The following is a 16,835-nucleotide window of genomic DNA, read 5'->3' on the forward strand; positions in this document are numbered from 1 at the left end:
AAAAACATTCCTGCCACCAAGGAATTTATATTCTAGTGGCTAGAGGGTGATAAGAGGAAGGAAGAGTGGTATAAGGTGAAGTTGGAGAAATAGGCAGGGCCTATTATGTTATGCAGAGTCTTTTAGGCCGTTGTAAGGAATTAAATTTTAAGTTAAATAGGAACAAAAGAGTTTAAAATTTTCTGAGTTACATTTTCATGTACATGGAGTGAAATTCAAAAGGTTCCCAACCACCCAGTTTCCTTACCAAGAGGAAACCATTGCTATTAATAATTTGTGTATCATGCCAGAGATTTCAGGGATACTCTGTGCACAGACAAGTACTTATATACACACAAATGATACAATTATGACCTTTTTAAAAATTGTATTTTGGAGTTTATCACTGGTACATATAAAATTACACCATTCTTTTAAGGGCTGCATAGTACCTGTATTAGTTACATATTGTGTAACAAACCCAGTGGCTGAAAACAATACATTTATTAACTCACAATTTCTGTAGGTCAGGAGGCCAGGCACTGCTTATCTGGAGCCTCAGCCTCAGGGTCTCTGCAATCAAGGTGTAGCCTGGAGCTGTATTCTCATCCCAAGGTTCCACCCCAGTGGGTCTGTTTTCACACTCGCATGATTGTTGTAAGAATTTGGTTCTTTATGGGTTGTAGGTCCGAGGGCCTCAGTTTCTTGCTGACTGTTGGATGGAGGTCACCCTAAATTCCTTGCCACGTGGACCTCTCCATGATAACTCACAACATAGAAGCTGGCTTTATCAAAGTCAGCGAAAGAGACAGTCGGATAGCAAGACAGATTTATTATATAATGTAATCATGGAAGTCACATCCTGTCCCCTTTGCCACAGTTTATAGATTAGCAGGAAGTCACTTGTCCCACCACACTGAAGGGGAGAGGACTACGATAGGCATAATATTGGTGCAGAGATAATCAGTGGCCATCTCAGAGTCTGTCTATTATAGTATCCATGTATAGATGGGCCACAATTTATTTAACAAGTTTCCTCATTAAGAGGAAACATTTAGGGTTTTCTTCCAGTATGTTTGCCAGTATGAATACTGCCATGAATGTCAATTATTTCATTCTGCACACGTACTAAGATTGTGCATGCTGTAGGATGAAATTTCTATTTTTTAATTTTTTTTTTAATCTTCACCCAAGGAAGGGAGAAGGAGAGGGAAAGAGAAACATCAATGCGAGAGAGAAACATTGATTGGTTGCCTTCCGTACACATGAACCTATAACCTGGGTATGTGCCCTGACCGGGAATCAAACCTTCGACCCTTCAGTGCACAGGACCACGCTGTAACCAGGTGAGCCACACTGGCCAGGGCAGGATTAAATTTCTAGAAGTGGAATTTCCAGTTGACGGCTATGTGCATTTATAATTTTGGTAGATGTTGCCAAATTGGTCATAGAAGTTGCACTAGCTTATGTTTACCAGGGAAGGTATGATGCCTGTTTTTCCACAAACTTGCCAACCTAGTGTGTCATTAGTATTTTAGATCTTTGCCAATGATATCTCAGAGTAATTTTTACTTGCATGTCTCTTATAAAAGATATTAGTCTTTTCCTATGTTTAAAAGCCATTTGTATTTTCTCTTCTGAAAACCATGTTTATGTTCTTTGCCACTTTTTATATTAAATTTCTTGTTTTAGCCCGGCCAGTGTGGCTCAGCAGTTGAGCATCGATCTATGAAACAGGAGATCATGGTTCGATTTCAGGTCAGGGCACATGCCTGGGTTGCAGGCTAGATATATCATTTGAGCTGAGAAGAGAGTTTGGACTAGAGTAATAAATGTTGGAGTCGTCAGTATATAAACGATAATTAAGGCCATATACTCAGTGGAATAGAATCGTTGTAAACCGTTGAGTATACGGCCAAATGATCTTCAACAAGAGCGTCAGGACTATACACTGAAAGGACAGTCCCTTCAACAAATGGTGTTGGGAAAACTGGATATCTACATGCAAAAGAAGCAGTTGTACCCTTACCTTACTTACATCATATAAAAAAATAACTCAAAATGGGTTAAGCACCTAAATGTAAGACCTAAAACTATAAAACATAGGAAAACAGCCTCAGAACATCAGATTTGGAAATAATTTTCTTGGATATGACACCAAATCACAGGCAAGAAAAGCAAAAATAGACAAATGGGACTACATCAAACTTAAAAACTTATGCATGTCAAAGAAAACAACAGGGTGAAAAGGTGACCTATGAAATGGGAGAATATATTCGCAAATCATATCTGATCAAGGGATTAATATCTAGAATATATAAGGAACTTCCACAACTCAATAACAAAAAGAACTAAATAACCCAATTTAAAAGTGAGCAAAGAGCCCTAGCTGGTTTGGCTCAGCAGTTAGTTATAGCCTCTGCCAGGTTTGATTCCACCCAACGGCACGTACCTCAGTTGTGGGCTCAATCCCCGCACCAGTCTGGGCACATGCGGTTGGCAACCAATCAATGTGTCTTTCTCACATCTCTCTCTCCCACTCTCTCTGAAAAGCAATGGAAAAAAATATCCTCTGGTGAAGATTTTTAAAAAAGTAGGCAAAGAACTTGAATAGGCAAATCTCCAAAGAAGATATACAAATGGCCAACAAGCATATGAAAAGATGCTCAGCATCACTAATCTTATGAGATAATACCTCATACTCATTAGGATGGCCACTATCAAAAGAACAGAAAATGAGTGTTGGCAAGGATATGGAGGAACTGCAACCCTTAAACACCGTGGGAATGTAAAATGGTACAGCCATTATGGGAAACAGCATAAGGGCCCTCAAAAAATAAAAAATAGAATTACCATATGATCCAGTAATCCCACTTCTGGGTATATATCCAAAAGAATTCAAAGCAGGATCTTGAAGAGATATTTGCACACCTATGTTCACTGCAGCATTATTCTCAGTAGCTAAGAGGTAGAAACCACCCAAGTGGGCAATGATGGGTGGTTTAAAAAAGAAAATTTAGTATATACATTTTATGATGGAATAGTATACAGCCTTAAAAAGGAAGACAATCCTGTCAAACATGGATAAACTTAAAGGATATTATGCTAAGTGAAATAAGGCATTCACAAAAGGACAAATATAATTCCACTCATATGAAGTACCTAAGGTAGTCAAAATCATAGAAATAGAAAGTAGAAATTTGGTTGCCAAGGGCTGATGGAAGGAGGGTGAGGGAATTAGTATTTAATGGTTACAGAATTTCAATTTTACAAGATGAAAAAGTTCTAGAGGTATGTTGCACAACAATTGGGGAAGGAGGGAAAGGGAATTAGTATTTAATGGTTATAGAATTTCAATTTTACAAGATGAAAATGTTCTAGAGGTATGTTGCAACAATGCATATACTTAACACTATTGAACTATACACTTAAAAATGGTTAAGATGGTAAATTTAATGTTAATTTTTAAACCACAATTTAAAAGTTAAAATTGTAGCCAAAATTTAGCAAAATTTCACCCAGAAGTGAACAATTTTAAGGTGCTGCTGCCCAGGCTGAATTTCAAGAGAGCTTAGCTAAAGGAACCAGTGCTGGGTTCTCTGACAACTGAACCTTAATTTTAGGCTTTGAAGGAAGGGTGTGACGGTGCAAATGAACCACTGGAAACCCAGAAAATGAAAACAATTTTTATGAGAATTCAATTAATGACATTTCTTGAAACTATCCATCGAGTTCGCTTGTAGGTGTTGGATGCAAAGATAAATTCTTGCTGAAGGGTTATTCAGGGGAGGGAGAGGAAAAGACAATTCCGGGTGGTGAAGTTTGGGCGGAAAAAAAGCAGCGTCTCCTGGTCTCCCAATTCCGCTCGTTCCGCGTGCTCCTCGACTCAGAGCTACGGAGACCCCAGCTCCCCGTCAGCCGAGCTAGCGCCGGCGGGCAAGCTAACCGGGTGGGCCATTTAGTAGCCCGGAACCTCCCGGGCCAGTTCGTGCAGCCGTGCGCCCGGGGAAACGTTTGAGCGCTGCACCGCCCTGCGCCATGCCCTTCAGTCCGGCGCTCGGAGGAGAAACCTTAGGACCAGGGGCTCCCCAGTGTTCGTGGTGATTTTCTTTGTAGCTGGCGGTCTGAGGCCAGGCCTCAAGTAAGAGCGGCATCATCATGATGAGCGGACGGCCGGGCCGAAGGCCCTTAGAGTTCCTGCCAGATGAGGCCCGGAGCCTGCCCCCGCCCAAGCTGACCGACCCGCGGCTCGCCTACATCGGCCTCTTGGGCTATTGCTCCGGTCTTCTCGATAACGCGCTCCGGCGGAGGCCGGTGATGTTGGCCGGTGAGGGCTGCGCGGGCGGGAGCCGGTGGGAGGAGAGAGGGTCGTGGGGCTGCGGGCCGGCTCTGCCGTAGGCTGCCGGAGGTGCCCTCGCGGTGCCGGGCCTTTTCGCCTAGCAGGCCCCGCCTCGCCTTCCTGGGGCGTCCGTGCCCCGGGAGCTCTTCAGAAGTCGGCGGGGCCACAGGGTCATTTGGCTCTTTAGGAGACGGAGGTGCAGTGAAACCCACGACCTCACAGTGAGTCTATGAAACACCCGACAGTGGACTGCCTGCGCCCCTCTCATTTCGCGCTGTGGTGTGTGCAAAAATGAGCGGTCACTCCGTATCATGCACTACTGACACTACGTACATTATAGCGTTTGATCCTCAAAACACCTTATGGGGAGATATTATTCACAGTGAGAAAACAGGGCCTTGGAGAGGTGAAAGCAGCTTGCCCAAGGTCATATGGCTAATAAGTAGCAGGGCCTGTGTTTGTACCTCAGAGTGTCAAACTGAAAACAGCCCTCGCAGGCTTACTGTGCATACTACTAATAACCTGAGATCTTGTTAAAATGCGTATTCTGACTCATTCGGTCTGGGGAGAGACCTGATGTTAACAAACTACTAGATGCTGCTGATGTGGAGACCCCACTTTGAGTGGGAGGCTCTAAACCACTGGGCTGTATTTGCTATTAGTATGTCAGTGGTGTCCTGTCAGAGCTGATAATAGCTGACACAGTAGCTGTGCTAAGGGCTATGGATCTCCAAAGGGAAAAGTGGAGGGAAACTGGAAGATTTTGAACTTAGTTTTGACTTATCAGGCAGATACTAGGAGACAGCCTTCCAGGCCCATGGGGCTAGTGGGAGTAAATGAAGGCAAGGGCCTCTGAGTGGGGGGTAGTTCGATTGAGTGTGTGTGCAGGGTAGGGCAATAAGGCTACAACGGATAGTAGGTAGATCATGCCAATTTATTCTCTAGGCAGACAGGAACCTTTTTAGCTTTCGAATGCAAGGGACTGGACAGAGATGGAATGATCAGACTTGTGTCAACTTTGTCAACAATATAAAGCAACACTGATTGGAGGCAAGGAGCCCAGTTAGGAAGAAACCAGGAATTACCTCATTTGTGTCACTTTTGCCTTCCAGCTGTATGTCGTACCTGGAGGTGAGCTTCCAGCTCCCCAAACCTCAGGGCTGCCAGTGCTCAAATAGTATTGGAATCCCTCCTCCCTTGGACATGGCTCTACAGAAAGGAGTGATCTGTGACCATTTCTGCCTATGGGGAGATGGGGTTTTCTCCCTTGTCATTACCACTCCACATTTACCAAGCCTTATTCTTTATGTAATAGAAAAAGCTCTACTTTGGAACTAAATGGTCTTCCTCCACTGCTTCCCAACTGTGTCACCTTGGGCAAGTTACTTAGGCAGTTCAGAGCCAAAGTTTCCTCATCTATAAAATGGGAGTAATTGGTCTTTGCACATTTGTTGTGACAATTAAATGAGATAGGTATGGACATAGATAACAGTATGGTGATTGCCAGAGGGAAGGGGTGGGGAGAAGTAGAAGAGGGTAAATGGTGATGGAAGGAGACTTGACTTCGGGTGGTAAACACACAATACAAATGTAGATGATGTATTGTAGAATTGTACACCTGAAATCTATAATTTTATTAACCAATGTCACCCCAATAAATTCAATGAAAAAATAAAAATTAAAAAATGAGATAGGTAAAATGCCTGGTACACAAAAGGTGCTGGTACCCTTACCTTAGCTCTAGTTATGCAAACAGTTTACAATATGTTTGTTCAACATTTATAGAGTTCTTTCTCTTTGCCAGGCAGTGTTACATACAGGCTATGTAGGATGGGGAATACCATCCCTGACCTTGAGGGGCTCCTAGTCAGGGAGACAAATAATAGTCCATTATGGGCCTAGGTGTGACAGTTACCTGTTTTGGTGTAAGTGGATGAGCAGAGAGTGCCTCCGGAGCATAAAGGAAGTACAGATCAGAGAGGACTTGTTCTAGTGGAAGTAAAGATTGACTGAAATGTGAAGTATATATCACTTAATCTCACAAAACCAAACTATGTTTCATGCCTTTTCTGGGAGACAGAAGAACTTTGTGGTTAAGAGCACATGATTTTGGCTTTGACATCACCTCCACTCTATTAGCCATTTGATTCTAGGGAAATAACATCTCTGTAAGCTTTAGTTTCAACTATGAAATAGGGAGAATGACTGCTTCTTTGTGTGGCTATGAGAACTAAATGAGATGATGTATATAAAGTACTTAGCCCAGGGCTAGAGGTCAGAGTTCCTGAGTTCCCCGGATTTCCCTAAATTGCTTTGGAAACTTTAGTTCTTTATTGAAATGGTATCCTTAGCAGCATTTATTGAATTCATATTGTGTTTGTCTGGCTCAATGTCTGGCATATAGTAGTGCTCAATACATATTTATTTATTTATTTATAATCCTCAGCTGAGGACATCTTTTCCGTTGTTCCTTCAGAGAGAGCCGGTGGGAGGTGGAACGTCGATTTGAGAAAGACACATTAATTTGTTGCCTCCCACACACCCCAACTGGGGCTGGGGCTCTAGCCTGCAACCTAGGTATGTGCCCTTGACCTGAATCGAACCCAAGACCCTTTAGTCCACAGGCTGACGCTCTAACCATTGAGCAAAACTGGCTAGAGCTCAGTAAGTATTTATTGAATAAATGAGTATATGTAGATTACAAGGAAGTATAAAACATGTTCTCAACCCTCCAAATATTTACAAACTGGATGAGCATATCCATTAAAAAGACAAATTGTGGTACAACTTTATGCACATAGGGTAACAGGTGTGACAGAGTTGGTACATAGGGTAACAGGTGTGACAGAGTTGGAGGAGTGCAGAAGGCTTTTCAAACTATGGCCCTGGAGAGTACCTAGCATTCTGTGGGTGGTATTGGAATATTCTATCAATGAAATCAAACTGTGCAGATCTTTTTCAAATTAGCAGAAAATATTAAATAGAATTTTTTTCTTAAGCTTTTCACCTATCATTTGTTTTTAAACCCTTGTTGCTGGTTACCACTTACCTGCCCTATATTTAAGTAGTTGGAATCTAAGAGTAGCCCACAAAATTAAATATTTATTGATTTCTAGTTTAATTTATCAGTAATTTGCAGTGTTCTGCAAAGAGCACCATGGCTCCAAATTTAGATGAACTGAGTAAAGGAAAGAAGGGGAAAATGATTGTGGAGGGGTTGTTTATGTAGTAAGAGGGAGACTACCACTGAGAGAGAAGAGGGGTTAGGGAAATGGGGACTTGAGAAGAGGCTAAGCCTTGCCTTTAGGGCTGGGACACTGACAAAGTCTAAAACAGTATGGAGTCTTGCTGTGAGGGATATGGGTAAGCACAGAAATTCAGTCTTTGTATCTTTGAGTTCCAGTAGCACATGGGACAACCCAGCTAGCACCCTTTGGTTTGCTGTGTTGCAGATGGCCAGTTTAGGGGAACAGTGGCTATTTTGGGCAAGGGAGACTGCAACAGAGCCTAGGCCCTATCCAGTCCCAGATCATAGTAATATTTTACATTTTTTTGTTACATTTTTCCAAAAATTTTTATATGCATTTTCTTTTGGCTTTTATACTACTACTGTGAGAAAGATAGGATAGGTATTATTTTTGTTTTAGAGTTAGTAAATTGACTTGCCCAAGGTCATTCACCCCCTTAATTAAATATTAAATGCTGTCTTTGTGCTGGTATACCAAAATGAATCAAACATTGGCTTTGCCTGGTAGTGGAGAAGGAAATAATTACTATAGCAGTTTATATATTAATAAAGATGAGTTCACTCTTAAGTCCAGGAAAGTTTTAGGAAGACTTCTTAGCAGAAGTGATGTCTGAGTTGAGCCTTGAAGGATCAGGAAGTCACTGGGCAGAGAAATAATCAGTGCATGGTGTGTAGAAGCATGAAGAAGCCTAGTTTTGTAAGAAATTAAGAGTAGTTCAGCCCAGCCAGCATGGCTCAGTGGTTGAGTGCCACCCATGAACCAGGAGATTGCAGTTTAATTCCTGGTCAGGGCACATGCCCAGGTTGTGAGCTCAATAACCAGTAGGGAGCATGTGGGAGACAGCGGATCAGTGACTCATCTTTGATGTTTCTAGCTCTCTCCCTTCCTCTCTCAGAAATCAATAAAAACTTCTTTAAAAGAAAAAACAAAAAAGGTAGTTCAGTGCTGTTGGAGCACAGTGTGCCTATCAGGGAGTGTCAGAACATGAAGGTGTCAAGTTGCCTCATGGAGGGTTTGGGAGGTCATATGTAAAAGTTTGGAATCCTGTTGAGCATAATTAAAGGAGAAAGGAACAACAAGCTAGGTTTCTATTTTAGTAAAAATTCCTCTAATGACAGGATAAAAGCTGGGATCACTGTGGAGTCAAAAATGAAATGAAGTCCCGGGAGACCAGTTAGTGCAAATGAGACATAATTGAGGAAAGGAAATATTTACAAGGTAGAATTGACAGCACTCAGTGCCTGGATGTGGGGAAGAGGGTAGAAGTAAAGGATGATTACTGTGTTTATTACTCAGGACTTGGATTCCAGAGTAAATTTTTGGAATTAGGAGGAAGAGGTGTGAGAATGAATGAAGGAAATGAGTTTGTTTTGGGGTATTTAAGTGAACGTATCTGTTAGACATTTGGATGTATCTATTATTCAACATGGGTGTCTGAGTTGGATGTACTTGTGGGTCACCAGCACATGGGTAGTAGATAAAAGTATAGAAATAAATGAGTTCTCCAAAGGAAGATGTGTGGGATGAGAACTGGAGGGCTGGGGATAGAATTCTGGGGCTTAGCTAGAAAATCAAACCTGCAGTTAGCCTTTTACAAAAAATATTTCCATATATAAAGATCATACCTTTGGATTTCCCCTTCAGACTTTAAATTTTGGCTTTCTCTAGAGTATGTAATTTGATTCTCTCCAGTTTCATTATAATAGAATGATTTTTTAAGTATAATTTTTTTAGGTATAGTTTTTGAATAGATAATGCATGCAAATAGGAGGAAATTTAGATAGTACAAAAGAGAATTGAGATATTTGTAGTGTAGCCTGCTGTTTTAATAACCAAGTATAAATCAGTATATGGAGACCAACCAAATTGCTTTTAGACCATTTATAGGGGTCTTCAGCTCTTCACATCCTGAACATGTCCTGGAATACAAATTAGTTTAGGTTTAAAGTTAACTTATAGAAGAAGAAAATATTTTTTTCTGTTCTTAGTCTAGCATTTGGGATGCGGTACTTGTCTGCCTTTTTCCATGAAGAAATTTATAAAACCTCAATTTTTAAAATCTTGGTTTCTATTGATAGTGATGTTTGTAGACTTAACGTAGCCTTTCATAATTGCCAAATTGCTTTAAGAAGACATCTCAAGGTCAAGACTGAAATAGCCATATAGAAAATCCTTTTTTTAAAAGAATTTTGGAAGAAATAATGAATTATCTATCTGAAATGTAAGAATATAATCTTTAGTACATATTGCCTGACTGATTTTTGCTTTCTTTGAAATTTGTCATTTGAATTTCAGGTTTGCATCGCCAGCTTCTCTATGTTACTTCCTTTGTTTTTGTTGGATATTATCTGTTAAAACGTCAAGACTATATGTATGCTGTGAGGGACCATGATATGTTTGCATATATAAAATTACATCCGGAGGATTTCCCTGAAAAAGGTATTTCAAGTTAATTGTAAAAAAACTTTCTTACTCTGCATCATTTTCCCGGGTTAATCTTTTCCATGCCTATGGCTTTAGGCACCTTCTCTATTCTTTTGGCTCCCACATCGTCTGTAGGCCAGAATTCTCTTGAATTCGTATGTCCAGTTTCTGGCTAAGTACCTCAGACAGCAACCAGAACTTCATGTCCCCTCTGCCTGTCCAGACCTCCTGTTCTGTGTTCTGGTTCAGTGGTGGCACCACTGTCCAACTGGGTACTCTAGCCAGAAGCCTGGAAATCATCTTCAAGTCTTTCTTTCTTCTTCCCACTAGCTGTCAGGTCTTACTGTTCTACTTCCTATTTCTCAACTCTGAACTCTCCTCTCTCCCATTTCTACTACCCTGGTTCAGGCCCTAATCTCCTGCTTGCATCATTGCTCTTGCCTTCAGCTCACCTGTATTTTGGTCTTACTGAAGTTCACGTCTCAGGCTAATTGCCTGGTAGAAAAACTTTGCCCATACCCTTTACCCACCACATTACATATACATAGCTGTGTCCCTCCTTAGACTGAAGTTTCATCTTTGTTTCCCCGGCCTCCAGCACAGAGCTTACACATAGTAGGCACTTAATAAATAATAGCGGACCTGCACAACACAGAACCCTGCCTCATCTCCCGTAACTCACCCCCTGCCTCATGAAGTACTGTGTCCTGAACCTGCCCTGTGTTGCTTTGTACACACTATACTTTTTTCTTGACCTTCCTCTTGCTCCACTTCTACCTTGCCCATCTGGCAAATTCCTGCTCAAGGTTCATCATCTCAATGAAGCTTTCACCCAGCTATGGACAGGAATTTTCTCAGCACACTCTACTTGTCTCTGTTCAACTATAATTGTGCTATAATTGTCTTCTTGTTTTTATTTTACACACATACACACAATACGGATGTGTACATACGTGAAAGAAGGAAGGAAGGAAGAAAAAAAGAAGGAAGGAAATTTTTTTCTTTTAATCCTCACCTGAGGATATTTTTTCCATTGCTTTTCACAGAGAATGGGAGGGAGAGAAGGAGAGAGAAACATCTATGTGAGAGAGACACATGCCCTTGACCAGAATCAAACCCGGGACACTTCTGTCCAAGGGCCGACGCTCTAACCACTGAGCCAAACCAGGCAGGGCAAGGAAGGAAAATTTTGAACTTGTAAATATATGGATTTTAAATAGATTTTTCTAAATGTATAATATTAAGCATTGAAGCTTTATTAGACTGAATGATGATCTCTGAGTTCTTTTTTAGCTCTAAAATTTTATTACTCAATAGTCCCATAGTCTTTAGTCACATATGTAATGTTTATGGTGGATCAAAAAGGTAGATTTGTTTGTTTGTTTGTTTTGGTTTGGATTTTTTTTCAATGAAGATCTCAAAGACTAGTGCAAAGCCATGAACAGTGGTTGTGTCAGGGATGGGAAATTGTCACAACTGCTGGATGTGAGAGCTGGGAGGAATCTTGGGAATATTGATTCCTAAGAGTGAGACCCAATGGCAGAGCAGTTCTCAGTCCCAGACCTCTAGCTTTTTGCCTCTGTACTTCTACTAGCTCCCTCTGTCTGCCTCACAGGCTCATTTTCTCTCTGAGCAGCAGATTATTGGCAGGTTGGCACACATAGAGCCTCATGCACTGATGACGCAGGCATGGAGCGCCTGACCACCTCAGCTCTGGGCCCCTCCTACCTTACCCGTGCCCCTCCCTGTTCTTCCTTCATCCCTTCAGCCAAGATCCCCTGGCAGCACTTTGCTCCTCCAGGCAGCCATCTGGATGTCACCACAGATTCTCCAAAGTTCATTCAGTAGCAAAATGTCTCAGTGATCACTAAGCCGTGGTTGAGGACAAGAAAGGAAGGAAATTTTAGGGGTTTCTATCTATAAGATTATTAAGTTTTAATTTTATTCTTTAGGAAATGTGATTTAAAATGAAATTTCAACATAAATCTTTTGTGATCTTTCCTTTTACAGATAAGAAAACTTATGGTGAAATTTTTGAAGAATTTCATCCAGTGCGTTGAAGACTTCAAAATGCTTGCTTCAGCTTCACTGATAACAGTTATTTCTGAATTTTGTGGAACATATTTCCATGATATCTGAAGTTTATATTAATCTATATGTTAACACCTTGTGATTAAAATGGTCATCATGACTCCTTTTGGTCAACACTCTGACTCCTTTTTTGTCATAAGAAAAATCGCTCATCACAGAATGGTCAGTTTTCATTTGCCCAGTTTTAAGAAGACATCTGACAGATTTAAAAATGGAGTTTAGTTCTAGTTCAGAGTTGGCAGACTATAGCCTGTGAGCCAAATTGGGTCCGCCGCTGGTACAGTTCTTTTGGAACAGCCATGCTTATTTGTTTACATGTTCATGTGTGCTTCCATGCTGCAGCAGCAGAGAACAGAGTTGTGCTGTTGTGACAAAGACCTTATGGCCTGCAAACCCTGAAATAGTTAATATATGGCCCTTTACAGAAAAGGTCTGCCTGCTCCCATTCCAGGGCAAAGCAAGCCAGATTATGGAGAGTTTTGTAAGTTATGCAGAATAATTTTGACTTGATCCTCTAGGTAGTGGGAAGTCACTAAAGGGTTTTAAATGAGAATAACAGTCAGGCTTGTATTTCTGAGCTCTCTGAACAGTATAGCAAGTGACTCAAGAACAGGAGAACAGGAAACTGATACTGCAAAGGGGTCTTTGCTCTTAGATGAATCATCCTGGGGAAAATGGGCACAGTGCTAACTGTCTACTGAGCTTGGTGCAAATAGTAGTAAAAGATCCCATTAACTGGAATGAGGTTACTCTTTATTGTTCATCAAATCCAAATGCTTGTCCAAAAAGTTTTTGTTTCTAAGCTCAGATTTTATAATCAGATTATTTTTTGGAGGTTAATAAAATTGTTTATATGTGATTTCAAATTAGGTGGTAGTATGAATATAAATGTGGTTTCTGGGCAAAATTGGGTGAGTTCCATCTCCTCGTGAGTCCCTCTTGTTAAATGTAAAATCATGTCTGAGAAAGTACTTTAGACATTATTAAAAACATGTACAAATAGAAGGTATTGTTTTTTAATTGCTATTGCACTAAGGTTCATAGTTCACTTGTGCTTGCAGGTACAAGAGTGAACCATTCATCCCAAGGGCCTCTCTTACCTCTTAGTTCTGGAGTCTAAAAATCAAAGGCTAGAGCAAATACAAGGTGAGAGTGGGAGAAAAAAATGAGCCTATAAAATAATAGCACTTACATGCCAGGTACTTTTGATTCTATCTTGTTTAATTTCTAGAACAACCTTGTGAGGTAGGCAATACTATTCCCATTTTATAGATGATGAAATTTAGGTTCCAACAGGTTCAATAACTTGCCCAAGGTCACACAGTGAATGACTGCCAAGAGTTGGTTAGATGCTAAAACCTTGGCTCTTTCTCCCATACCACACTGGCTAGGTAACAGGTAGTCCCTCATCAACTACTGACCACTATCCCAGGCTGGTAAGGGGGGGGGGAGGAGTTGTGAATAACAGCAAGCGTCCTAGAGGTGACCCAGTGACAAGTCCATGAATTGGTGCTCAAAGGGAGATAGTGAAGCATCCTAGAAAACCACGTCTCCTCACTTCCAGCTGCAGGTCTAGCCTTTCTGGTCTCATCATCAGGGCTAGTGAACTGCTCCATGTCCTCCTCACAGAGTCTGCCTTCTACCATGTAAAGGGATCTGTGGAGCGCAAAAATGTTAAAAAACCAAGTCAGTGTAAATCCACATCACTAAGGTACTGTCATGTTCCTACTGAAATAGGAAAAGTAATGAAAAATCTCAATGGTGCTGCTGTAGAGGCCTATCAGTGTCACAGCACTGTAAGAAGAATCGGGTTATCAGAGCTGTAGTAACACTTCTGGTTTCACCTGTACATTTTACTAACAGGGAAACTGCAATGCAGACCCGTAAGTTAGCCCTGGCCAGTGTGGCTCAGAGCATTGTCCTATACACCAGAAGGTCACAGGTTCAATTCCGGGTCAGAGCACATGCCTGGGTTGCAGTTTGGGTCCCTGTCGGGGCACGTACGGGAGGCAACCAATTGATGTTTCTCTCTAACAATCAATAAAAACGTATCCTCAGATGAGGATTTTAAAAAAAGAAGAAAAAGAAAGGTAAGTTATCCAGAGTCACGCAGAGCCCATACAAGAGCCCAGGTTTTTTAACTTCTGCTACGCCACAAAAATCAGTAGTGTAGGGTAGAATTGCTGCTCTTGTCAGCGAAGCAGTTTGGGATGTTCTATCCACTTAGCCACCCCCAATTCCTACCTCCAGCCCAAGCTGCAGAATCCTAAGGGTCTAAGGAAATTCACTAGCTAGAGGGAAGGAATTGGACGCCAGTTAGGCCAGGGTTCATTCACATCTTGGCTCTGCTATTTCCTGAATAACCTTGGACTCCAGTTTTTTCATCTGTAAAAGGGGATGATAATTCCATTAGATAATTGATAATGCAAGTGGTTTTAAACTGTAAAACTATTCAAATGCCCATTGTTATTTTTACTACTACTGTTACTATTCAGTGAAGAAACTGACACCCAGAGAAGTGAGGCAGCTAAACCAAGGCCTCACAGCTCATTAGTGGTGGAACCAGAACTTGACCTAGAGCTGTTGACCCAACTCAGTTATATGCAAGAACCTCTGATAGGTGACCCAGGAAGCCTTGAGGGGAGAGTGAATGGAGGCTGAAGTTTGGATTTGAGTTTGAGGGAGTGGAAGGAAGAATGGCTGAGGAAATACCTGAGCAGAGATCTCCATAGACTGTGCCTTCTGGTCCCTGTTTAATCCCCATCATTACAGAGTGGCCGTTAGCCAGATTGGGAGGTAACACATATGGCCAAGATTGGGCGTGACGAAAAGAACACCCAGCTCAAAGTTGGGGCTAGTCTTGCTTTTGTCCCTTTAACTATATGACTTTCAGTGAGTCACTTCACTTCTGGCTTTCATTTCCTTACTTGTAAAATGAGGATAAAAATCCTGCCCCACATACCCACATCTGTGGTTTTGAGATTCCCATGGACATGAACATGGTTTATCACCGATGAAGCCAGTTTGTGGGATCAGCGCTGGCAGGTGGCGCAGGATCAAAACAGGCTGATGGTGTCACCAAATTTCTCCCAATCTTTACCCAGGAGTGACCCACCCACAAAGGTCCCAGATCCACTTCCCATCACTTAGCTGGTGCCACCACCTGCTTGTCTAGCTTGCTGTCCACCCACAACTTACAACCCCAGCCCTTCTGTGTATAGACATATGGGCTCAGACTCCAACACATTTATACGTCCTCACAACAGTGCTTCCCTGTACACTGGTGTGCCTGGAACCAATTACATTGCCAACACAGCAGTCCTTCAGCTTTCCATTTGGCCGGCTGCAACCTGGGATGGCCAGAGCACCTCTACCAGGTGCAGGAATACTCTGAGCAGCCTCACCTGTTACCCCTACGTGACATAAAATATAATTTTTCATGTTCTGTGATTTGAAAAAATGTTGGATACATAGAATTCACAATTTACCTAAGTAAATACCCATTCTTACTAACAAATGTACACATGCATAAACATGTATGTACCTGAGGTATGCAGTCACAGGTCACTTTTCCCTCTGTCTCCATAACAGTCACAACCATTACTCACCAATTTTGGGTAGGAAGGAGAGTAAGGCAGGCCTGGCCTTGGGCCTTCCCGGGTTGTGGTCCCAGAGCACTGGAGTGAGGGTGACTCTGTCTGAGACTTGGGCTCTCCCTCTCCCATTGGGTTGCACCACCACTCCCCATGCTCCCCTGGAATGTCCCTCAGTGGACTCTTGACACCCACTAGAATGGCTACCATTACCTTCCCTAGGGTCCGAGGCCTAAATGGCCAGTCCCGTTATCTCCTGGTATGTCCTTGTCACCTCCTCGGCTTTCAGGGTAAGGTGGGTGAGAATGTGATGAAGGCTGGAGAAGTGCAGGTGGAACTGAGCTTCTAGGTCCAGCTGCCCCACGATCTCCTCACCCTCCTCCTTCTCTGCAGCGTCCTTCTCAGCCTCCTTGGCTTTACCACCTGCCATCCTGACCTGCCACTCCTCCCGGGGCAGCAGGCCGTGCTCCACATCCACGCGGATGGCCTTGAGCATGGTGAAGTAGTTGTAGAGACTGGGGGCCTCAGCCGGGGCCTGGCGCCCGTGCTCGCTCGGCTGCATGTCCCGCAGCAGGCTGGGGAACATCACCACCTGCTCCATGTTCTGCACGGCAGCTGAGTACCGGTCCATGACGGCCAGCAGGCAGTTCTTGGGGTAGTGCTTGACAGGCACCTGCATGGTCACTTCTCGCAGGCTGGTTCCGGCAGACTGCCCCAGTGCTCTTTCTACACTGATATTTGTAACGTCTGGATGCAATGGCAGTTTGACAGAATGCCAAGTCCCTTAAAACACAGCCCTGTTTGAGGCCAATCCCAGGATTTGGGCCTCAGTATCTGTATTAGGCAAGCTATCTGCTCCAGGACAGACCTGCCAGGCTTCTGCCTTTCTTTTCAGCAACCCTGACCGCCTGAGCAAGAGCCTGGCTCCTCCTCCACCAGCTCGTAGGACCAGTTACAGGGAAGCTTTGCTCTTTGGCAACTGGTGCACTTGACCCCAGGGCAGTAATTAATTTTCGGGGTCACCTGAGACCAAGCTGCCTTCTGCTGCCTACTTAGAGTAGCCTCCTAATGCGCAGCTCACATCTTCAACCTGGGGCGCCTTGACTGTGACATGAATTAGAAGGGCAATGAAAAGAAAGTGCAAAGTGGGGGGCAAAGAGC

The 16,835-nt window shown here is 42.6% G+C and overlaps 2 protein-coding genes across 2 annotated transcripts; one reads left to right on the forward strand and one right to left on the reverse strand.

The window, feature by feature from the left end:
• The first annotated feature begins 3,767 nt into the window (after positions 1-3,767).
• NDUFC2 (NADH:ubiquinone oxidoreductase subunit C2) lies at positions 3,768-12,181 on the forward strand. Its single transcript, XM_081154540.1, has 3 exons — positions 3,768-4,306; positions 9,862-10,005; positions 12,001-12,181. Exons 1-3 carry the CDS (start codon positions 4,138-4,140, stop codon positions 12,048-12,050), a joined length of 363 nt encoding a protein of 120 aa, XP_081010666.1. The 5' UTR covers positions 3,768-4,137; the 3' UTR covers positions 12,051-12,181.
• A 901-nt stretch (positions 12,182-13,082) lies between these two features.
• THRSP (thyroid hormone responsive) lies at positions 13,083-16,574 on the reverse strand. Its single transcript, XM_081154541.1, has 2 exons — positions 15,888-16,574; positions 13,083-13,737 (listed from the first exon to the last, which is right to left on the reverse strand). Exon 1 carries the CDS (start codon positions 16,351-16,353, stop codon positions 15,907-15,909), a length of 447 nt encoding a protein of 148 aa, XP_081010667.1. The 5' UTR covers positions 16,354-16,574; the 3' UTR covers positions 13,083-13,737; positions 15,888-15,906.
• Positions 16,575-16,835: the final 261 nt, after the last annotated feature.

Source organism: Miniopterus schreibersii, assembly GCF_964146895.1.
Source record: "Miniopterus schreibersii genome assembly, chromosome: 12".
In the NCBI taxonomy this organism is placed as follows: Eukaryota; Metazoa; Chordata; class Mammalia; order Chiroptera; family Miniopteridae; genus Miniopterus; species Miniopterus schreibersii.